This window comes from Varroa destructor, unplaced genomic scaffold, assembly GCF_002443255.2.
Source record: "Varroa destructor unplaced genomic scaffold, Vdes_3.0 BEIS01000004.1, whole genome shotgun sequence".
Lineage (NCBI taxonomy): Eukaryota > Metazoa > Arthropoda > Arachnida > Mesostigmata > Varroidae > Varroa > Varroa destructor.
The window spans coordinates 19,779,946-19,804,708 of record NW_019211457.1 but is presented as its reverse complement, the minus strand read 5'-3'; the positions used below and the strand labels follow the sequence as shown (position 1 = coordinate 19,804,708).

The window sequence follows — 24,763 nt, the reverse complement described above, 5'->3', positions numbered from 1 at the left end:
AATTGGCAACGGGAATCAGACATTGTATTTTAAACTTTACCCCGAGCCGAGGAAAGCATACCGAAACTATTAGAAGCAGAATAGATAACGCTTAAGGGCTTATCAGTATAATCGATATCATTATATTGTCAGTTAAAGAAACAACTTCTTGAATCTTCTCATACAAAGCTCCTAAAACTCTTACAATTAACCCATATTCTAATGCCTTAGCTGAAATTGAACTGGCGGTTAGATTTAGGTCATTGGGCTAGTTTTACGGAAACGTGTCTTTGCAGTCTGAGTAGAAGTTACTAGTCCTATATGTTCAAAACGGGGACCTATTTTATCACTGGCATGGGATAACGGCAGCAGTGTATTCCTTTGCCATATTTCCGACCCCTGTAGCACTATCATAGCAGGAGGGAATGGGCTGCACAGAGCAGGATCCTAGCTACACTCTGTGCTGATGAGGAGACATATTGGTTAGGGCTAAATGACGTACGAACGTGAGCGGCAGTGAAAAGTTCAACGTCAGTGTTGTATCAACTAAAGGCGCCATTGTATTTTGAACAATCCTTCTCCTGCCAATGTAGCTGGTGATGCCGTTGCGGTCGCGGTTATCGTCGTCGTCGTCGTTGCCGGCGCTGCTTCACTGAAGGAAGTCGACGAACCTTTTAGCTCCTCGCCTTCGTTATCCCTTGCCGCCGCCAGAGTCGCAGCAATAGCTCGGACGACGGAGGCAGCAGGTCACACGGTGGCTAGCCGATTCGTCTGAAGTCTTGACGAAACGCTCTCTCTATTACCCACTTGGTTTTGGTAGAATCGCGCACAGTAGCGCCAAGGGGCAAGTGAACGCGCAGTAAATCCCACAAACGACAAATCTAGAATCGCATATTAGCGTGGCCATATTATTGGTATATCAGTACAGTGGCGTAGTATTTTAAAGGAAACGTGATAGTGCTCGTTGCTGGCGGTATAATGAGCCTTGGTTCGTCTCTTACAGACTACCTCTACACAAGGAACCCCTGCTGAGTATCAACGTATGTCGTACCATGTTTTACTGGTCACTTGGCGTTCGGAACCCATCAATTCATAAAGCATTACCACAACTGTACTGCCGAGTTTTATTTTTAGTGCGCCTTTGGCACAGTGTTATTTGTTCGGGATATTTGTTATATGCCGCGTTTAGCCTATTCACCGTTATATTTAGTTACCGATTTAGATTTATTATTCGATTGTAGCTAGCAGGTGTAGTGTCCAATAATTAATAAAAATACAGTAATACTACAAATAAGAGATAAAATTCTAGTTTGACGGTAATTCCAGTTAACAGCTCGTGTGCGTCCAGTATTGCATTGACTACTCCTGGAAGTGCTGAGAAAACTCTTTTACATCAATAGGGTGTGACCAAACAACAAAGTGTTTTTTCGTCAAAGTGGATACCAATATATCAGAATAAGGTCGGACGGGCTAACCCATATACCGGAGGTGAAGATTCGCTATTTTGTGCGTGCCATTAAATTGCTACAATTGCCGATAAGGCAGTTAAGTCAACATTTATTAGGAGACAACTACTCTGTTAAAGAAATCGTTGGAAGTTCTGTCATCTGATGGAGAACGGAATAAGCTCATCAGGGAACGGAGCTGCGTCTTCAAGTGCTCATGGCGACATGAAGAAGCACAAAAGCTCTTCCAAGTCCAAAAGACATATAGAAAACAAGTAAGTAGCTATTGGTAACAGGTCTGCTTTCATAGCCTTTATTTATTTTCTGCAATAGACAACACCCTGATTTTCGTCCGGGTTGAAAGCTTGCATCTTCTTGTGTATCGATAGGGCGAATGACAATTCGTGGCTATGATAAAACAACAACACTGATTTGTTGATGAATGAATTTTTCAACATAGTAAGAATATAGAGCTCTGGACATTATTCTAGAAATCGAGTGGTGTTGAAATATGCGGTATTAGGTACCGCAACCAGTAGCAGTAAAATGATAGTTCGCATTTGCTTTGTGCCACAATCTCTTTAGGTTAATTAAGATCGTAAGGATAACCAGATGTATAAGTAAACAGGGTCGTTAATTTATTTTATGACCACCTACCTTCGCCTATTTCAGATTCAATCTTGTTGTCAAATATTTTTATAAGCATAATTTTATGCGCAAAAGCTTAGCTAGACCTGTGCGCAGACATGTCTACCCATGGATAGTAAGGCCAAATCCCCATTCGAGTCTAAAGCTGGTACATCCAGGTTTGTTAGTATTAATCATTTATTCCTATAATTGAAAATACTCCTACGCGTAATTCTGTTGATGTTAATATAGAAGATGAGCGTAGCCTAAACGTCAGACGACGAAGATTGGCTGACAACAATTGCCATTTATGTAACCAGCAGTAGCAGTGGGGACGACAGCGACAAAAGAACGGCTTAAAGCCCCGTCCGTTGAACGAATGTTTTTAGACTACCAGTGGCGACAAAGAACGACTACTCCGCTGTGAGTAACTTTTTCATTTCTAGCATAACTTTTTTCGATGCATGAATTTATTATTTGTCCGACGCGACCATCGGACCGCGCAAGGACAGAGACGAGTTCAGGGAGAGACGCCCATAGGTAGCCATGAGAACTAACTAATTAGTTATAATGGTATCGTACTATGACCGCTTCAGCTGGTCTCTATTCTTGCCGCTGCTGCTATAGATTTTATTTGATTAGACTGATTATAAAAGTGTTAGGGGCAATGGAAAAATTTATCTATTGGCAGAAATAGTGGTCAAACTCGATAGTGTTAAAGATTTTATTGGTTAGCTGATTCGCCTAGTTGACTTCGAGAAGGACCTCCTCCGAAGTAGGCCCCTCCTCCGAAACAATCAGGCTTGACTAATAATAATAAGTAGAGGACAAATAAAAGGAAAGCGTAATCGCTTGTTGGCAAAGGATTTTTTGTAATAATGTATTAGACTGTATGTGCTACTGTAAGCGAAAGATACTGTCGTTTTTCTATAGAAGTAAAAAACATATTCACAAGACCAATGTTAATCAAAGCTACGGTCTTATGTCTCAGTGTCCTTTTCACTCACATGTGAGTGTTAATTTTATTAAATATTTTGTCTATGTTTTTTTTATCAATTAAGTCTTTGTTGTCCTGGCTTCTTATGTTATATGTTATATCGATTGCGGATTACTGCAGACCGGTTTTAGAAAGCTAAAATATGACCAACACATCTCCGTCTGCTAGCTTTGTGACCGGATGTGGTAACGGACTAGGGCATACAATATCGTTCGATAGACGGACATATCATAATTAGCACGACTGATACATATGTGTAACTTTATTGTATAATTAATAATAATAATAAACGGGTGCAGAAACCGTTGTATCGGGCAGCATCTACGAGCGAGCATCTTTCAGTGTAGTCAGAAAGCAATTGCGTAGTATTGCCTCTATAGTTAGTTATCAATCCAAGTATATTGGTAAGTTAATCATAATTACAAATGTATTGGTAGATAGCTACATTGTTCGGGCAGACCCATTTTAGAACTTCACTCCTTTCGAATGCAACATAAAAATAATTATGTCATCGAGAACGTTGGTTATCGATAGTGTATCCCGGTAAATATACAAGCTCTTTCGCGCTCATATTAATGAGATCAATGTTAGGTTCTAGGTTCCATTTATCTAATTTCCTATCGGTGGGCAACGTTTTGAAATTTCCTGACTAATCTTCATATAGCAGAGGTTTATACCTTTCTCTGGATCATGTGGTTAATTAATCGAGTGATTGATTCTTTAGTGAATGCAACTGAGCGATAAAAGTGATTTTCTGGCACCGCATACACTTCTCCATTGCCCTTGGCTAGCTTACTTAGCCGGTTTGACCACTACATAAGTGTCCTTCTTCAATTCGAGCGACTAATCTTATTATATAGATGTGATATGTTAACAATGATGACGTAATCGTTTGTCACCTATTGCCGCTCATGATTATCACTCGCGCAATTATATGGAACTAGATGCCCCTAGTTGAGCCTTCATGTGTAGAGAAATTTTTCGCACAAGATCTTCTCAGCATCATAAGGATGCTTTGAATAGATTCGTTTGAAGATGTTATTTTATATGTATCTGAGTTTTCATTTTGCCTACAAAATTAGATCATATCCTCGCGATTTAGCTTCAGAACCACTATCGGAAATATTAACTAAGCGATAACTACTAATTACAGTTACATACGTCGGTTACTGCAAGTTTCTCTCAACAAAGCATGAACGAATCGACATACATTCATCTCTTGATAATTTAGTGTACTAACTAAAGGCTTTCCGTTTTTAACAGAATAATAGCAAAAATGAAAACACGACAATATGTCGCTATTACCGCAAATTATATATATAAACATTTGAAAGTTCCTTAGAAAGAAATACGCAGAGCAGTTAACGTACACCTTGTTTAATAATTAGTAGATTATACAGCATCGTGGGAACTATATGAATTTTAGGTTCTAATTTTTAAAATAAGCACGCTTATTTTTCCCTGAAGGTTGGCCTTCCATTTCCGATGTGAATTATTTATTGGATTACATAATATTATTTTAATTTTTCCACTTTCTTTTGCTTGTCGGATACATTTTCAATCTATATTTACAAAAGTATATATCGTATTGCCTTCTACAGAAGTTTTCCTATGGTAATGTCACAGCATTCGTTACGCCAGACAGAACTATTTCTGGGATACATTAATATCATTTTTTTAATAAGGAGAGAAACAAGTACATCTAATTTGGCACGGTCCGTTTTTACAAATATTCACGTGTTGATAAAATATTTAATCCATAGGTAGAGCAAAACAATATTTGCCACACTACCTTCAAACTATCCAACGAAACTATCATAGATAATTCTGAGCGATCAATTCGATTGACCAAACTTTATGGATGGTCTTTTTATATATTTTATGGACAGAATTATTCAATGTAAACGATTTCTACTTAAAGTAAATAGGTAACGTAAATGGTGCTATATTAACAGGGTAATCTTCTACGTTCATAAACATATTGTATATGATTAAACTACAAGTACAAAAGAAAAATGATAAACGCGACTGCAGATGTTATTAGAATGAATATCCTAACCTATAGAAAGTAACGGGCACTGTGTCTAAACACGAATAAATTCAAATCACGGAAGAAACTTTGAAAACAAAGTAGACCGCAATAGTATACAGATACACTACTTTGCCCTGTTATAGATATGTTTGTTTTTCTTGAACGCATCTTCTCTAAGGCGTGACAGATTCAGGAATTAGCAGTTATCGAGTACTCGAAAGCCACCCATAAAGCAAAAAAAGAAATGTCTACTTAGGACTTGATGAAATATTTTCTTTAATTTTTGGTCATTCTCAATCTTTATTGCATATTAGTTTTAGCTGCTAAGACTTTCTGGATATCACCATTGAAGGTGTGAGATGGCCTTTGTCTCAAAACAGCACAACCTCTTCGTGCGTTCCTTTTATTATACGTTGTTGGCGCGTTGTTAGTATTATGTTATGCATATTTAGCCAAGAAATCAAGTGGGCATCAAGGGGTCGAGAAAAAATTAGCTGGCGGGGCGTAGAAATCGGTCGGCGAGGAAAGTTGACACGAGTCAAAAGCGAACGATACGCAGACCTGAAGGGTTGGTTCGGTAGCAGAGTAACTCAAGAGATAGAGTTGGCCAGCCTTATGGTGCCGCTTGCCCAATCTGCATCTGCATCTGCATCTGCATCATGCTTGTGGACGTTTCATTGACCATCTAATTTGTACGTCTGATATTAAATTTCTCATAATACCCATTTCAGAGTACTCTGTGTCGTAGGCAGTAAAATAATTAGCAAAAATCATAATTCTAGTAATTTTCCTTTTGTAGGTGCATAATACGTGGGTAACTGGCAATATTTTCTGTTGTGCAGTGTATTGGCCCTTGCTCTGAAGGAAAATATTTTAGGGTTTGAGAGCAAATAAAACGTATTGACGCTGTGTGCTCTCTTGTTAAATAAAATAAGCCTAAAAGATTATTACCAGTTGGCGTACTAGAAAATAGACGTTCAAAAAATGTCCATCTGTTATCAAGTATACTACTCAAAGCGGTGCACGTTGAATACAGTTTCCCTAAGGAGCACCTTTATAAGCTCTATAGAGCAACGGCTAGAACATCCACCAGACTAATGGCCATTAATTTGGCTGCGCTTAAGGCCTGCCCAGCGTTTTGCCGAACCATCGGCCGGATTACTATTATGCTGTAGATAGAATATACGTGAGTGATTCTTTCAAATTAGTGAACTCGAATATCAAAACGCTTTTTGATTTCGACAGCTATACCCTTAACGGATCTCCATTAAAACAGTACAATAGATTCCTCGATTATCTCCAATTTGACCGTGTTATCCATGTGGACACTCGTTGCAAGAAGGTTTCGTACATAGCGACATACCGTCCTGTACGTAGCGCGATAAAAATAAGTGTATTAATAGTGTACATACGCCTTATATAGGATAATGTAGCTGATGCCTGCGAAAGGAGAGGGTAGTTACACGTATAAACTAGTAATGGCGGCGCTACTGGCACTGCAGGCTGTGATAATATGCTCGTTGATCAGAAGTTGATATTAAACAGCGCTTTGAGTATTGGTTCTTTAGGACCAGCGTCGAACGACGGTGAGGTGCAGCATGTTTGAGCCTGGTTAACGTCAGAGCAGCCTAGACCACGTCCGCAGTGACCTCTTAACATAGGTCGACTTTGTAGTCAAAAAGCGTGTCATAGTTTGTTTGAACATCCAACGGCAACCGGAACACAATCTTTTTGTGTTCAAATAGCCATCCAGATTTGTTATAGACGTTGGATTAAACCTGTGCGATGCACTTTTAGTGAAAGTCGAGGATAGTTGAAAAAAAATTCCAAGAGTAACTGAAAATCGCTCGACGAACTATTGTGGTACATTTTGAAACAAGTACCGCCTGGCGGTATGCAGGTTGAGAGCACCGTATAGCGAAGTCGCAGAACAATTACACAGACAACAATGGAACGCATTCGTAGCATCTTTTGTTCTGACGGAAAGTAAGTATCTCGAATTATATATTATGATAGGATAGTAAGTTAAGTTGGATAGTTGCACTATGTGTGCCTATTTCCTCCGCACAAACCTTACCTATATTACTTTATACAGATAAAGCTGTTCGACTACCTGTAAATTAGCATTTTTATTATTACTGTAAAAAGTAGAATATATTTCTAAAATGATTTTCCAAGTGATTACTTTTCCTGGCTGGTCACGGTTGGGTGAATCTAAAGACCTAGTCCAATGCAGCAGTTTTCATTCGCACCGGAACTTCAAATGTTCAGACGGATTGATGTCAGTACCTGCGTTACCTCAAACATTCTATCATTATGATGCGCGACTCAATATCAAATTCAGAGTAGACTGTCAACCACTTAGAAGGTCTCGTTAAGTTTCATAGACATTTTTGTCAATAAACGTCAGTTTTTCCGTTGAAACACTTAAGACGCCAACAGCATTTTTTTAGAACAGGTTTCCTTGAATTATGACAACTCGCTGAATTTGATTAAGTCAGACTGTTGCCCAGCCTATTGACATTGGGGGCATCAACCTTTTTGTCAACAAATGCACAGAAATTTTCACCACTTTTTTCTCAAAAATTCCTGTTAAACAGTTTCCGCTAACCGTTACGTACTCGCCAAGTTACACAAAATAAAAACCCAATTATCCGATATCTACAGCAGGGTCTTGTTTTTGCAGCCAATTCTAGCGTTAATAATAATCACACAACATTTCGATACAGTGATATACTGTACTGGTATGGCGTACGACGTATACCCATTTTTATACACACCCAACCGTGCCTACAGCGTACTACATTAGTATGGTGTTAGGAAAAGTACCAATCTGAATTGCGGCAGCGGCAGTAAAACTAATCATCGCTATACCGGTGCGTGAAGTGTAACGCTAGTGGCCTTGACGAGAATGCAACCGCCGTCTCACATGGGAGCCCCCAAAACGGCCAGAAATTGGGCGTTGGTCCAAAACAATCGCTGTCGGGCCTGTAGCTGGCTTGCAACGACCGTCAACTGTTGGTGGAAGAATGATGGCTTATTGTGGGGTGACGCTGTTGCTGAAATGGGATCATTTTGTGCAAAATGACAGCACCCGTATTCTATTGAACGAAACCCAGTACCGCCGCTACAGGTACATAGATATACTTAACCAAAAATTTGCCGCATCTTAGATTAATTCCACGACGGCCGAACCTTCTCTAGTACTATCCGGCTACAAAAGGAAGCAGTTCAGAAGAGAATCGGATTTAGTGCAGTCAGCCAGCTTTCCATGCTGGACAGGATTTGTGCATATTGGTACATTAATAGACTAGCTAAAGGTACGTGTACATATTCGTGACATGATAGCAACGGGCACATTGGCTCATCCGGAAAGGTGCTAAGAGCGAAAACAAAACAAAGTCGTCGAAACATCGCGGGTCCCCGAATCTCACCAACCATGAAGATCCCGGTTCTATATCTAAAATACTTTACGATACAGGAAAGCACTCGTCATTATAGGAACGAAAAAAGAAGCTTCCATTTCTTCATTCAATGGAAAGGGATATATCGTATGGGATTTGGGCTAAGTCGTCCCGGAGCTAATCCTAGAGCAGAAACTGCCCAAACATATCTGCTTGAAAGCGTAAAACTATGTTACTATATTTTGTGACACGTGGCCTAGTGAGTGTCTAGAGGGGAATTTTCTCATGCATCGTACCTCAATAAAGCTGGCCAGCACCAGAATACTACAAGTTAACTATTTTCTAGCAATTGTATTGAAAAACATGTATCGTTACATGCTTCCTTTAATCCGGGGACATATGGTACGTATAATGAAAATTATATATATACGTAATGGCTGGTAACATTGTAGGTTTACATGTTCCTGTATTTATTGCTTTATATCTTTCGCCGTCTGCCACACAGTGTGGTTGATCTGACGATTGCGAAGTGATAAAACACTATCTCATCATGATACAACGAAATGGAGCGTCATAGCTTCTCTGGCACCGATGCATATTAAAGCTGCTCTTCAATATATTCACTGAAGGAGAATTGTTACTACCGCTGTTGTCGCCGATTCCATTAAACTTTTGGACGAAATTTTGGTTGAGGTTAGAGTTGTGTAGCAATTATCCATGCTGCCTGAAAATTATACAATAAAGGTGTCTATGTAACTGTGCAGACCAAACTATTGTTCCATGTATCGACTAAGAGACCATTTTTGCAGAAGCCCGTGCAGGGCCGGTGGTGAAGAAAGCTGCAAAAACGGATATTTGCCTTTTTATAGGAGACCCGCCCATTCTTGGCTTAGCCGGCAGCCGGTGCAATTACTGCTGCCGGATGTGCATTGATTATGCCACATCAAGCTAGCTGTGCTTGTTCACCACAGACGATTGTGCAAGTGGAAACGCTAGCCGAAAACAAGATGGCTACGCTTCAAGTTTGCGACTAGCAACACAAAGGGATGATACGGCAGTAGCTGAAGCCGCCAAGGAAGTCTTTTCGCATGAGTTCATCTCTCATAGATGTCGAGCAATTTTCCGTCTGTGCAAATTTGAAGCTATTCTGAAGTTTGCCCAGTCAGAGTGAGTCTTGCGCCAATAGACGCACGATGCCATACACATACACGCGAGTTTGCACACTGAAAGTTACGTGCAGCCGCACGGTACCGATACAACACAGATAGGCAGACGGCCAATCCGGTAGCGAAGCTCTCACTACTGATTTTTCGTCAGCACACATAAAGCGAAAGTATGATAATGTCCCAAATAGATCATTTACGGTTCCGGCCTGTAGGTAAAAGCTAGCGCTTCTTAAATGATGCGTGTTGCCTTCTACCCGCTCATGTTTAGAACAGGCAGTGTAGTTATTTTGGTGATGGTAATAGCTGCTGATAAGGTACTACCGATTACAGAAAGAAAGAAAGCCATCGTAGGCGATTGTGGAAGTAAATTGAGATCCGGAATTTCTCTATCACCTCAGATCATATAGCGCATATGTTTAGCTGACTGTTGTACTAGAATGAATTACATTGGTGAACAAAACGCGGGACCAATCGTCTTTGAATGATCACTAAAGCTGAGGCTTTCATAGAGACATGAAGTTGTCATTTATACAGTCTTGACAATCAAGAATACAGAGAAGCGTGTTCCATAAGTTGTTATTTTACTTCGAGGGAAATCTTACTAAATTAGTAGAAATTAGTAGTGCACCTCTTATACATTATGCATTATGTTAATGCATAATGTATAAGAGGTGCACTCAAATAATAAACTCATATTGGCTTTATTTTAGCTACTAATGTAATGGTACCAACAAAATTATCGCGAAGTCATAAACTGGATAAAGCTTTCTTGGATTGAGCCATGAATTTGAAAGGTATACTCCCTTGCAAGTGAGCAGAGCTGTGGAACTACTAAATTTGATCACCTTGCGCCTCCAGTAAAGCAAGGTAACTTAGTCGTAGGATACAAATGGTTTTCTATTTAAGCACAATTATTTCATTGCACGTTCCATCTTTTACAAGCAGAATGAAGCCACATCCTCTGATACATTTAGTCAGGGCTCTGGAAGCTCTGACAGTTCTGAACTGTCCTGAGATGGTGATTAAAGACCTACTTTTATTATATGAAATGAGCCTTCTTTTATCAGAATGCGGAACCAAACGGTCGACTAGTTTGCAGTAGCCAAGACACTAACCACTAAAAGCCAGGAAAGAATATATGTTCATGGAAAATTGCCCACATCTAATCCAAATACAAAGATCATGCACAATGCGATCTCACGATTCAATAAAGTCCTATTTACAGACACGGTAAACGTATCGAAATATTCGTCGCTTGACATTAACGATGGCGTTATTTTCACTCAGAGGGTTTAGATAGAATAGAATCTAACAAGAGTTACTGTTGTTCTACGTCCGCTGCTGTGAACGCATCACAAATTCAGGGCTGTACGCCGTCGCCGTCACTCCTTTAGCAAAAGCTTATTTTGCCTTTCGTCTTAAACCCTATGTGAGTTTAACAACCGGATTTATTATCCCGCTCGTTCGCTCATCTGCACTGTATAATACGATCACTGTAGTTTTACGGTAGAAATTCGTTCTCATGCAGTAGCAGCATAGCATATATTGTTCGTTGTAACCGAGTACCCGTAGGGATATAGGGACTGTACGATATATTTTTCTGGAGAAAAAGATACGGCTAATGTTCAGCAAATGGTAGGATCCGACGAGCACAAGAGTCATCCATTGAATTACAATCACAAGTGAAAACGTCGTTTTACAAATGCACAAAAAAGTTGTCTTCGAGGTTAGTGTGTTTCTATGGAACATTGCTGTCCGTTGTGAATGAGCGAACCGCCTTGAAATTTCAATATGGTCAAAGTCTCGTTGGGAGCTGCTGATAATTGTTTTTCCGAGTAGCAATGGATGATTTACAAATAGGGACTGTTACTGATTGTTAGAAAGAAATATCTAACGTCATTCTTTGAAACCGAAGCGTTGTGGGGAGTAAATTTACTCAACTTTTTTTGTTATCGCAAATAAAGTTAACCGCAAGGGTATGAATAAGTACACAATATATATATATATATATATGTGCTGACTGCAGGAATAATCAAGGCAAGTAGAATCGGTAAGAAAAATGTGTCTATTTAGCGTAAATTCACAGTTAAACAAACTATGCTGAATATCTGCACGAGTAACTTTCTTTATTCGTACAAGTTACTTAACAAAAAAAACCTAGCAATATTCCTTCTGTGAACACCGCACAGGGAACACGCAGTTCGTTCATTTAAAAAAAATGGCTATCAGTCACTTGTTACTTCAAAAAGTTTCAGTGCTGAAGGTTAAAAGTATTGTCCTTTTATTAAGGCCAACACTCGGAGACGACGCCTATACAGAACCACGATATTCTAGGTGTATATAATGCATCATCAAATTAGTTTTAGGCAAACAAAGAAAGAAGACCAACCACTAAAATATGCAGTTCCCGTATATTCTTTAAAAAAATATGTGTGTGTGTGTATATATATAATAAGTTGCGGATTATCCCAGTTCCATTCAAGTACTGCCAATACAAGTAGTAAAAATGTTGTTTTTATTGTAACAATGTTTTATCCTAACACTAGATTTGGAATATTTTTCTTTAGTAAAAGATAATTGCGGAAAAAGCAAAATGGTTACTTAATTTATTTTTAAATTTTATTACCTGCCTTTCCAATGCAGACTATTAGAAACATCTGCACAAATGGAAGATTCTTGTGTTGTATTGCCAAACAAGGCCTCTCCTGATTCTTTGTGACAGGAAATTGCACTAGAAAAATACTGGTATAAGTAATAATACGGAGCCGCACGAAGTAAATGGCCTGGCTTGCAAAATTGTCTGCACTTGTAATTAAGAAAACGTAGGTAGGCGCCTGACGGCTACGACAGTCTATGCTTTTTTCGCGATTCTCTACTTTGAGGCTCTGCTTATTTTCCTATTATAAATCTAAGTGCGTGACCCAGCCATCACCAAGTACGGTCCTTTTTGAACCCAGAAAAGGAATTAATTTCGTAGAGTTAAGGAGGTATTCCAAAAAGTGTTTAACGTAACAACATTATATAATTCTGCGAAAATATTTGTGCATTGTCAAAGGAACAACGTTATTTAAATTCAATGAGGACATTTAGATCACTTTACGTTCCAGGTTAATCTACCCTATTGTCCTACTTTCACAGCTGTATCAAATCTTGGACGCTTTTTCTGTGAATTTGGAAATGTCCTATTTTCAGAGATGTATCAAATATTGGACGCTTTCTTTGTGAATTTGGAAGTGTAAAGGCACCGGGTCTTGAACATTCTCTTTTTTTTGAACTGCAACTAAAGTGCAACCTACAATGGCATCCAATGCTTGGTTCAAAGTCGTCTTTGTAAGCGGGGTTTGACAGGCACCTTTGGCTGTGAAATAACTACAGGTTTTCCTTTTGACAGGATTTCCTTTCGACACATCCCGTATAAAAGAGTAGAATTAATTGATCTTATGCAAAAAAAACCCGGGCTATAACAATGTGTGCTTGAAAATAATTTTTTTATTTCTAATTTATGTGCGTACACCCTTGTATATCATACGATGCGGGCTTGTTTTGGTTCACCCCTTTATGCAACGATAACCAGGAAGTATTTTTTTTATTGAAAAATTTCAAGCTTTATTGCTTGCTCTTTAAGCAGGCATGTAAAATTTTGCAAATACTCGATAAGTAAACGCTAGATTGGTAAATTGGTACCGTGGGCAATTAAATACACTTGAAGAGTGCTAAAATATTGTGCGCCCAAAAAGCTTCCTAGTGACACACGTGTAATCGATCGAAAACCGTAAGTGTATAGCAGAGGCTACGTAGAGTAACGATGTCTCAGATTATTCACAAGGGGCTTAGGCGAAGAAAACGAACGTTTCTCTCTCACTTTCCCAAATAAAGCTAGCTGTGCTCCGCTTCCGTTATTTCCGTAAATGTTAGTGTAATTTAGTTAAAAAGAACAACACTACCGTTTATTCAGGTCACTATGTGCGTTATTTTCCCGCAAGTTGGTCGACCGCACATACGGTTTGGGGCATTCTACTGATGGAGCGCAATAGTAGAGTTATGCACACGTGCTGTAACAATGAACAATGAAGTTTAGCAAACCTAGGCTCTTAATAGTCTAAAAACAGACAGAAAAGTTAACGTGACCAAACGTCAATGAGCTATGTATATCCAGCTTATGTGATTTTACCGACTAATCCATCCTATACTGTATTGCTGAGAAAATATAAAAATAGGTATCTGGTTATTTATTGTACAAACAAAAAAGTGTGAAATATCGAGTTTCGCTAAATTTCTTTAGAATTAGCCAGTGATCAGTTAACTGAAGTCACCGTATGCGTAGCACTTTAGTAAAGTGACTAATAATACAAAAAGTGACAAATGCGTTTCTGCTTAGTTTATTTGCCCCGAAGGTCTGAAGTTCCAAAGAACAGCTCTAAAAACAGTTGTCGGTTCAGCACAGTAAACTATAATATCACACACGTAGATTTTGAAATCTGGATCACGAGGGTTTGTAGTGAAAACGGAATATTGATATTATTATCGCCCACCATCTCAGAAGACCTATACACGGACAGACAAACACGCACAAACAAACCTGATAGTGGCTATCCTCTACGTCATTACGTTCCTGGCGTCGTAGGCAACAACGGAGGCCATCGCTGTTAGATATCAAACCCTGTCAGCACTCGCATATTGTAATAGGTAACGTTGGCCTGTGTCCAATATAATAGCGCTTGTTGGGGTGCTAGCAATAACGGTAATGCAACGGAGTCGAAAAGCCGTCAACAGAAACGCTTGACCATTCAACAACGAAAAAGTTTTTTCTGTCTGGCCTTTTGACTTGCTCAAGTAGACAAGTAGAAACGGCATCAGCAGTATTGATGCTTATCGCATCTAGAAAGTCCTTCGCACCCTCATTTTCCCATTGGATCAGTAAATAGTACTAATAGCAATATTCAGCCAATAACACTACAACTATCATTATACGGGACAGTGTTAAAGCAACGGTAGGTGGAATCCCCTACATACCTTCGCCACCAACGTGTTGTCCCGCTTCTGCTACGGCCGATGCAGTCACCATTTGGCCAGTCGTTGTTGTTCTCAGACCGGCCGTCGTCATCGGTCAGTTGCTATAACCGCTATTTTTATCTATCTATTATAGATTCGTCTTTGTATATAGAACAGACAGTATACAAAACCGCGTCCGAAAACACAACTGTGACATATAGTAGCGTCAAACAGAGCCGCATCAAGTTACGGCCCAGGCAGGCTTGTCCGTAAATCCAAAATTCTCTCAAGGAAAAACTTTGCATTGCGCGTGAATCGCTAAGTTTGTTCTCCTGCCAGAAATACTTGCACCAAACCTTTTGCCTGTTTGTGGTTAAGCCATGAAAGGCCGTAGAGTCTAGAAAAGCTTTCCGCTTATTGTCACTACCGAGCTTTATACTTACTCATATCTATACATATGTGACTTACTGAACACATTATACATACATACATATATATATAAACACACAGATAATATCGCCGTTCCCTTACTTTTTGAAAAACAAAATATCTCACTTACCAGATAATTGATGCATTAAGGCCTTTACATACATACCAATTTACGCTTTTTACCTCTACATGTACCTCATATGTGCATATACATACTATATTGAAAAAATAGCAAATTTACCCCTGAAATTATTAACTGATCGCTAATTCACTATGCCTATTGGTAACAGTGAAAGATTCATGCCCTATACATATTTGCAGTTACAGCATAGAGGCGCATGGTAATTCTTATTTGACCCTTTATAGATAAACTAGCATATCATGGCTAAGACCCACGTGTGAATTTTGTTTCGAGCTCCGTTGGCGAAAACGGACAAAGTAGTTTGTATTTTCATGTCCTGACGAGTGTAAAAGAAAAATAGCTATTGCCACATATCTATACCATATGAGCAATATAATTATGTTGATTACTAGTAAAACATAATTGCATTAATATCTGAACAAAAAATGAGCCGAAATTCACTTCACGCCATGGTGCCCAACCGCACTTTTAGACCCGGATAAACTCTACCCTATGTATTGCCATCCGTTAAACCATTATGCCACTCAATAGCTGTTGATATTGATGGCTATTGTATTATAAACGCTGAACGTAATATGCGACCACCATTGCATCGAACTGTAAGATCAATCTAGCTCAATTCCTGCTTATCTTTCAGTGCTGCTGAAGCTCACTAGAATCCATATTTGCATAACCCTTCTGTGAAGAAGTTTTTCAAAAGCAAGTTTAACTTATAAATAAACAAAAAAAAAAAAAACGTTTAGCAAATTTCAGTGTTTAATACCACGTGTAATATACGATTCGTAGTGGTGTAGATGTATTACGCTAGAATACTTAAATACGGAACTTTTACGTTACTGGCTAAAACGGCATATAAAATAAAAATCTTGTTGTATTTATTTTAATTCTTTTTCTTTTAAGTGTACCACTCGTACAACAAAGATTTGATCTGACATGTAACTCGTGTCAGAGTTGGCAACCCAGATAATCTCGATACGCTTCATGGTGCTGTAATATGTTTGTGCATAGTATTCAAAAGTTAGAAAAATAACCCGGTTCGCGTAAGAACGTGCCCATCACTCTCAGCAGTTGAAACGAGGATGTTACCGTCATTGTAAACATAAATAACATAATACAAATGTATAGAGATCCATAATTATTCGTCCGAATGTATCTTCTATAATCATTGATAATGATTGCAGCCAATTAAGGTAGGGAAGGGGACGGTCAACCTCAAGAGTAATAGTAAAACCTTTCAGAGCGTGTTAACTTTTTTTAAACAAGCTTGGGAAGAAAGTGTTCAATTTAAGGTTTACGTGCGAATAGCTAATTAAAATTACAATACCTCCTAGGTGTTTTGATTCTGGTGCAACATTTGTTTGCGGACTGAATCCTGTTACAAGCTGTATCGGACGGCGTAATAAAAAAAAAAAAAAAAAGCAAGGATTTCACGCAGACGGTTTATACGAACCGTTGTAGCAAGCGGAATAGCAAAGTTCAATATAATACGTTTAGTGTATTGATTACGCTTTATTTCGAAATGAGTGCAGTGCGTGATGCTACGGCGTACCATTAAACCAGCTAAGTTCGTTCGAGAAATAGATCAGATTTGTGAGATCAAACAATTAGTGAATGAATGAACATCGATGGGTTCAAACCCGGCCTCAGGCGCAGTGTTTTTTTGTGTGCTGGTGGCCAGCTGTGTGGCTGAATGATCAACGGGGGTGCCGGAAGTAACAGTCAAAAACATGTAGTTCGCTGGGAACAAACGCATATGAAAATGGCAAGTAATTGAAATGCATATCGAGGGTGGCGATAGGAGTGCCTACATTTATTTCTCTTAGAAATCCAGATATATTCAATGGGATAAAAGGAACATTATTTATCATGCCCATTTACTCGTGAAAGATGTTACCCATTTTACGCTATAGTCAACTATTTAGGTATGTCACCAATTGCCAATGTACCATTACAAGACGCCTTACAGCGCAGTAAATATCATTATTGCGAGCTTTGAAAATTTTTGTGTAGCGATATATATGTGAGGAAATTGCATAGGCGTTTGTCTTATATATAGGTTCGAAAGTTTTACGCGGGCGCGGCAGGTCTCCAGATCAAAGAACGCACTTAAATATTATTCAGAAATAAACTAACTACTCTACATATTTAGGAATACACCGAAAGTGATTATATAAATCGCTTTATTGATAGGTTACTGATTGCTAGGCGTACAAAAATAAAGCTTAGAGTTAAGGCAGAATCTATTTAACGAATATTTGTTCTTCTCTAAAATGTAAGCGTTATGTTCATAAAAAATATCGATTTTCTAGCTTGACGAGATGTAAACATATGTGCGACTCTCTACATTTTTCTGTTATAAGGAAAAAATCGTAGTTGCAGCGAGTTATCTAAGAGCGCCCCTCAGATTCGAGCTAGAAAAAAACTAGTTACGGCATCTCATGATTACTGTTTGCTTTCCAACAGTCGCTGGAGTCGTATACAAAACTAATATATATTAGTTAGATAAATAAGATGAGTTCTACAGGCGGTCAACAAATCGCCGGGAGTCGGGAGCTAGCGAAATCGACCTGCAACGCTATATATTAACAAGAAAAATAAGCGAACTATAGAAAGTCGATTCCTGTCAGTTTAAGCAAAGATTGGAAAGTCGCTTTAACAGCTAAAGCAGGTTCAAAACAAGGGTTTTTCTTCCTTTATGTGCCACTTTACTCTTCGCTTTGGGGATGGAAACAAAAGACCTTGTTTACTGTCAAATTTAGGTCAATTCAAATCATTGGCCTAGTTAAAAATAAAGTTTATTCATTTCAATCCGATCCCATGACACAGCTTTCCGACATGTTTTTTTGAAGCATAAAATCCATCAGATTTAGCTCTCTTGTTATATACAACTAACTATCAGTGGGCACAGGTATCACTGTTTGAGCTCATCCACATTGGTATTTTTTTGTTTCTTTTTTTCCTGCATATTAGTCATATATATGCAAAGGTGCGCTCGAGCGCAGGATAAAGCAATACAAATGACGGTATCAGACGATTATAGTCGGCATTACTCTGTTCTTGGAGAACAGCAGCAGAAGCATCAGAACTCGTTCACATGACGATACGCAGAAGCAATAAACGGTTAGAAGGGCTTTAATTATGCCGTCATCAACAACTATTTTCTCTTTGCCCGCCGCTAAATGAAGAGTTATCGAATTTACCTTGAGAGTGACACTTGTATTATGGGTATCGTTCGCTTTCTCCCCTTTGGGTTCCTAATATCCAGAACTTTTGTGAAATAGAAGTATAAATGCTCGATCGCGCTCTCATTCAAAGCTCAGCATTAGAAGGGCTCAGACTTTTGAATTCATTCAAACATTTCTGATTATTTATAAACGTTTTAAATTAGTCGTCTTAATTCCTCTTCTATAGATTGCCCACCGAATAATTTGCTAATATTTGTGTGATTGATTAGTATGAATGCTGAATTACACGATTTGGCTATGAACTACAGGCCCAACCACGGCCAAGTCGCCCACCACGTTGAAACGCTGCGTTCGTTCCATTGCAGGTTCTTTATTTATTCATTTCAATTTAATTACATAAAAGTTAGTCTTTGCTTTATCGTGTGTATATATTGTTAATCTGTAAAGGGATCATTTTTATAAAGCTCATTGTTTGGATGTCTCTGTTCGGCGAGCGGCGAAGTCGAAGCCATAATTCCAATTATTACTGGTTAAAATAGCGGTCAGCTAGTAATGTTGTTCGTGTTTTGATCTGATACAGGCATTGTATCTACAGTCGTTTACGCATGAGTCAAATCGGAGGCGGAAAGCGCGCTATTAGCTTATGGTTGTAGTTAACGCTTGGAAGTGATACGTCTTAAAGATGGGGGTTCACTAAAAACGTTCTAAAAACCCCTGACAATCCCGATGATGCCAGCTCGAAGCATCAATCGTAAGACTGTAATTTAGCAGGACGTACTGTTTTGCATCGCCTAGTGCTCTGCTCAAATTATTCAAGTTCTTTAATGGCGGGTACTGTTTTTATTAGCAAAACAAATTGATTGCTACACGAAACACCTTTTAAAGATATACCGTGTCCGACGTCCTGTGCGGACTGTGCGAGATTAAACAGTTTGAACCCGAAAAAATAACAAAAATATTAGTACACATACCTTTCCTGCACCGTATGTGTAAAACTGCACGGGGACACTCAGGTTATAACAAAAAGAATTTTTGCTAGATTCCATACTTAATCAGTATTTATAAGAAGTGAATTTTAACTTTAAAGCTCGACAAGCATTATGACACTGTAGTGTTTCTCTGCCTGTTCGTCCGCCGTGACGATTTCTAAACACAAAATATTTTGCGTAAACGAATTAACGATGTATTTAACAAACTGATTCAATTTTCAAACTTGGTCAGTTTTTTGTTACGTGTCTTTGTTTTTACTGTTTCTACTACCTGACACCTAGTTACAATACTTTAAGATGGATTCGTCCGTGTCCAGTTTACGTGGCTCGTAGCTGATGGCTTGATGCCACATTGGAGCGGACATATGAACAATGATGCAATCCAATCAACCAATATTCGCCTGCAAGACCTGACCTCACAGCACGCACCCGAACGTTTACGGTAGTGAGAGTAATAATATCAATAGACCATTGCTTTATTTAACAAAAATGTCAGTGTATGCCATTAATTGGTGATCACAGGAGTTTGGTGTCGACGACTCTGCGGTCATCCTTGTGTTGACGCTTTTTCAATAGTGATTTATGGTGCGTTTTTTCGTAATAGTCCGAAAGCTCGGGCGGTGATAATCCCAATATTCGCAATGTTTACCGGAGTGGATGGAAATACACTCAGTCAACTTACACTGCCCAGGTCGCAATACATAAACAATCTTGGTGTGCTACCTTTGCACATCTCACAGAAAAAGCACTAGTAACTTTTTCAGATCAGACCTTACGCTTTCATTAATCTACATGTAAAAAAAAAACAAACTTCCTTTTAAGCCGTCGATCTTGTCATCTTTTAAAGCGGTCGGTTTCATGTCCAGTACGTTTTCCCAGGCATCTTGATATACGTAGATGAGGAGACCGGCAATTCACGGCGGGAACCGGACGGTTCAGCCGTTTCATTTAACCAAACTCGTAACCAAAATCAAAATGGCCGCGGTGGCTTTCTACGTAGTGTGCCTAAATTGTGTGGAAACACCTTTTGTCGGCGCAACTCGAAATGTTCGACTGCATTAAGCATTATGCCTCGTCCATCGTTGAACAGAGATGTGTGCCTTAAATTTCTCATTGCCCGTGCCTGTTTGGAGCTGACTACTACCTTGGAAAGGAAAAAGGCAGAGGTCCATTTTGTTGGATAACACAAAGGCGGTGATCAATAGAACCTCGAGAGGAGCGAACAAAGCTAACCGACTCGTAATTATAAGTCTGCAACACATAACCTTTCTCACGTTCGATAGGGTATACTGAATTTTTATTTGGCAGACATTAATGCCTCATGTTGCATAGTGCATTGCAGCACGTTTACTGATTGTATTTTTAATAAGAGCATTCACTGTATACACATATATGTGTGTGTGTGTGTGTGTGTCAGCTTGGTAAAAATTATTTGATTGATTTAATTGCGAAATCGCTACTAAAACAGGTAACTGGTTTAACTTACTGCGCTGCGAAATTTGAACTTATTGACATAATGGCCGAATCGGCAGATAAGAATATGTCGGCTAGCTCTGAAGATATTGGAGTCTTTGGAAAACACGGTACCATCCTGTTCATTCAGTGAAGTTGTTGTAACACATTACCTTATATATCTAATACATACTTGTGTATGTATATGCATAGAACAAGCCTCTTTCTGAAATGTCTGCTGAGCCACCTTTAGGATGAAGATGAGCTTTTCTTGGGGCCGAACTGGATCAACCAGTCGGAAGATGCTAAGCGCATTTAGAAATTTTATTCGCGAAACATTTACATATCACCTATCAACAAATTTAACGTGTTCAAAACGATATAGTATTCTTCTTACAAATAACCTAAGTTGACAAGGCCATTGTTCGATTGTGCTGTTTTCGGTAAGAATAAAAAAAATATTGCCTTCAGTGGCCGGCGATGTTTGCGATATGAAGCTTGCCCCCTACAATTTCTACAGAAGGTAATGGAACAAGGAGGCGGCAGCAGCAGTGGTAATAATAGAATCATTTACATATCTTCATAGTATGGCGGAGCTGGTAAAGATCGCAAAACGATCCTTTCAATCTATCGAATACGATATAAACAGACGACGACGACGACGACGACGACGACGACAACGACGACGACAACGACGACAAGAACAACAACAACAACAACAACAACAGAGTTTTGATTCGGAGCAATTGTTGTCCAGCCTTCTTTTTTGTTTTATGATTTTTCGTATCGCACCGGCGCTCAAGATGTGTCTTCGAGTGATAGCCTTCCATTTTGAATTGCTCGAACGGTACCGAGAGATTCGTGTGCAAAAAATTTTCTTTAGTAGCGCTAAATCTGAGATGATACCCTTAAGCCCGGTGCGAAGTACATGAATGAATGTGTGACCGCCGAGGCATGTAATATTCAGGCGTTTCTTGAACAAACCAGCTTATAACTAAGCGAACGCAACACACACAACACTTTAGCAATCGTTTTTTAACTTATCATTTCCATCGTGAAGCAAAACATGAATTTCTCCAGTTCGAGTATATGGAACATCTAAACTTGATCGTGATTGAAGCAACCAATATGCCAAATGCACGTCATTAAGGCAAAAAAATTTACCAATATAAAATGCATGATAAAATAAGCTTGTTTTTTTAGTATTTCAATCTCATCTAGGGATTATAGCAACAATTCGTAATACGATATAAAAGGCCGCGCTTAAGTGTAGTGAGGCTTCTACGTTGGGCAATTTACACGAGAGTTCTTCTTCTTCATACTCGTTTTTTGCCGACGATAAATATCAATTAATTCTATATAGAGGAATCAACCATTTATCGGTATTAGCACGTTTAACTTCATGCAGAGAGACCCCACCTGGCCTGGAAGTAGCATTAGCATTCCCGTACGGTGATATCACTGGCCAAGCAAATGTTCCAGTTTGAATCTACGACCGTACAAAACTGGTCTGCCAAATGTCATATATATTTTTTTTCAATAACAGTATAACATATACGAAAATGAACCGAATCATGTGTTATGATTTTACGTTATTTAATACTAATAATAGCATTTACTACGTATTGTTTATCACTCATTTATTGATTTGTAATTTTAGATAGATAAAGACAATGGAGAATGACCAGGGAGACCTGCAGGCCGTGCTCGCATCGTAAGCCATCTTTCCAAGACAAGCGGTTTCAGACTTCACATACTACTGCTATGCCATAGATCTGTAGTTCTACAACTCAACCGTTTCCTGAAAGTGTATTGTTAATATAATTTTAGTGGAATCACGTTCTGGCAAAAGCCAATTGCTAGCGGCAAGCAAAGTCCACATGACATGCCTGTTGTCCTTGATGTCTTCTATTGGCACGTCGATGGCCCTTCGCATAAAGGCGCATTTCCCTTTGAATGGTATAGATCCGGCTCTATTTAATCTTTGGTCATCAGCACGGGGATCCAGCCGGTGTGCCGCTGTGAACTTTCTCTGCGTGTGATATGACTCAGGGGTTTTTGTTTTTGATAAATGATAGATTTCTTAGCTTGATAGCCCTCATCGATTAGCCTCAGCGCCGACTGTATATCCACAACACGGCCGCTCATCCTGACCACCTGGGCTGATTGAACTAGTCTTGGTGTTTTGCAAATGCCGGCACAGAGTAATACTCACGTTAGGCGTATAAAAAGCACAAAAATGAGCCGCGGGAGTTTAAAACGAAACGAAGCGAAATTCTGACAGAAGTTATTTGTCTGCTGTAAAGTGCATTACTGAGAACTGCGCGATTTCTACAAGTATATTGATGTCTCGATATGGATTCAACGGTAATAGCTCTGAGTTGCTTCGAGAATGAATGCACGAACACGAAAAAGTAAGTCTTCTAAACAGAGTAGTATTTTAAACGGATCTTGTAGAAGCATTCCCTTATCTTAAAAACGTTGAAAGAAAGTACCGCGGGGGCTTACCGACCGATTAAACGCCGAATTTGAATTGGAACAATTAAAAGCTGACAGGTCTAAACAGCATAAGTAGATAAAGCCTAGAAGATGACCCTGTGTACGACAAATCCGGGGAGGCTACAAATTTTTCGACAAACTGGCATTCACCTGGCGAACTTCGTGCGAGCGCCGTGAGGGATTCAAAAGTCTGGCAACATAAATAACTCGGTTCGGAACGAGCTACACAAAAACATTCAGGTATCAAGCACGCGCAGGATATCTGTTCGCTTGAAGTAGGATATCTAACATGACGCGTATGGCGCTCTCTCGTAAACAGAGTGTAAGTACAGATCACTGTTCTCAGTGAGGATGCTATTGGGATACAATGCTATTGGTGTAAATGATGGTAACTTAAAGCAACGTTACAATATAATTAAATCAAAAGAAAACGTGCTAGCCTATTGATTTGGATGAATATTTTCTGTGCATTTGTGCCCACAGAGGCACTGCGGTATTGATAGACGAGTCGAATGGCTCACGGTGTTCATGACCACATGAACCCCACAGGCTATCACCAAAACCCGATAACGGTAATATTGCCTGGGAATGCAGTTAGTGTACCACTGAGGAAATGAATAGGGTCTTTAGAAAATCTATCTGATGTAATACATTCCCATCAATGTGGATTACCATACGTCATACTAATGGTGTGAGGTTTCTCGGCAGCGCACGAGACGTCCTTACAGTAGACGCGCATTAGTAAATCCACATCTAGCCAATACACTCGTAAAACTCTATCTTGTCATGGATGTGATCTGATCACTACAGATTTCGGCATTAAAAGCAAAAAAGGTACGCCTTTTGTCGTTCTTATGTTGATCAAAGAAACGTTTGTACAACTTATTAGTAACTGCGATGGTAAAATCTATTGGCTTTTAGCAGCTTGGGCGTTTAGTTAAACGATTCTGATTATGGCAGTCGCTAGCCATTTACGATGTAATAAAGACCAAAACGTCAATTGTCACTGCAAGCATTCTAAAAATAGTATATACCAATGCTTTTTAACATGTTTCACTGTGGGTCGTGTTTCGTAGATCTTTATGATAGGCTTATGTCTGTCCAAGTTTGATGCTGGCTCGCAGTTATATCGCTAATGAAAATAACACAACAAGATGCCTATAGTGTATCACTCACGAAGTCACGGCGTTTTCTTTCTTCGTAGTGTAGATAGGGATTTTGCCAAGTGTGATTTATTCGAATAGATCCGCGTCGTCCATCTTCATCTTTGCTTAGGAAGCAGCAATGGGCATTTCGGAGTGGTAAGTAAATTTCGTCTTAAGAGGTGGAAGTACGTTTTTTTTTTGTAAATTGTCCCTACGCCATACATTGCTTCAAGGACCTGTCACGGTGAGAGTTCAGTATGAAAAATATCAAAAGACCGAG

General features: G+C 39.2%; 1 protein-coding gene across 4 annotated transcripts in view; it reads left to right on the top strand.

The window, feature by feature from the left end:
• The first annotated feature begins 717 nt into the window (after window positions 1–717).
• Window positions 718–24,763, top strand: part of LOC111249560 (transmembrane ascorbate-dependent reductase CYB561-like) — a 44,670-nt gene continuing 20,624 nt past the window's right edge. Inside the window, exons 1-2 of one of the 4 annotated variants that reach the window (XM_022803566.2) lie at window positions 718–1,019; window positions 1,306–1,699. In XM_022803566.2, the coding sequence (XP_022659301.1) occupies window positions 1,590–1,699 (110 nt within the window). In that variant the 5' untranslated portion in view covers window positions 718–1,019; window positions 1,306–1,589. Of the gene's footprint in view, window positions 1,020–1,288; window positions 1,700–2,415; window positions 2,475–6,601; window positions 7,067–24,763 lie in introns of those variants that run through there. The other 3 variants (XM_022803567.2, XM_086986448.1, XM_022803568.2) reach the window with 3 other exon arrangements.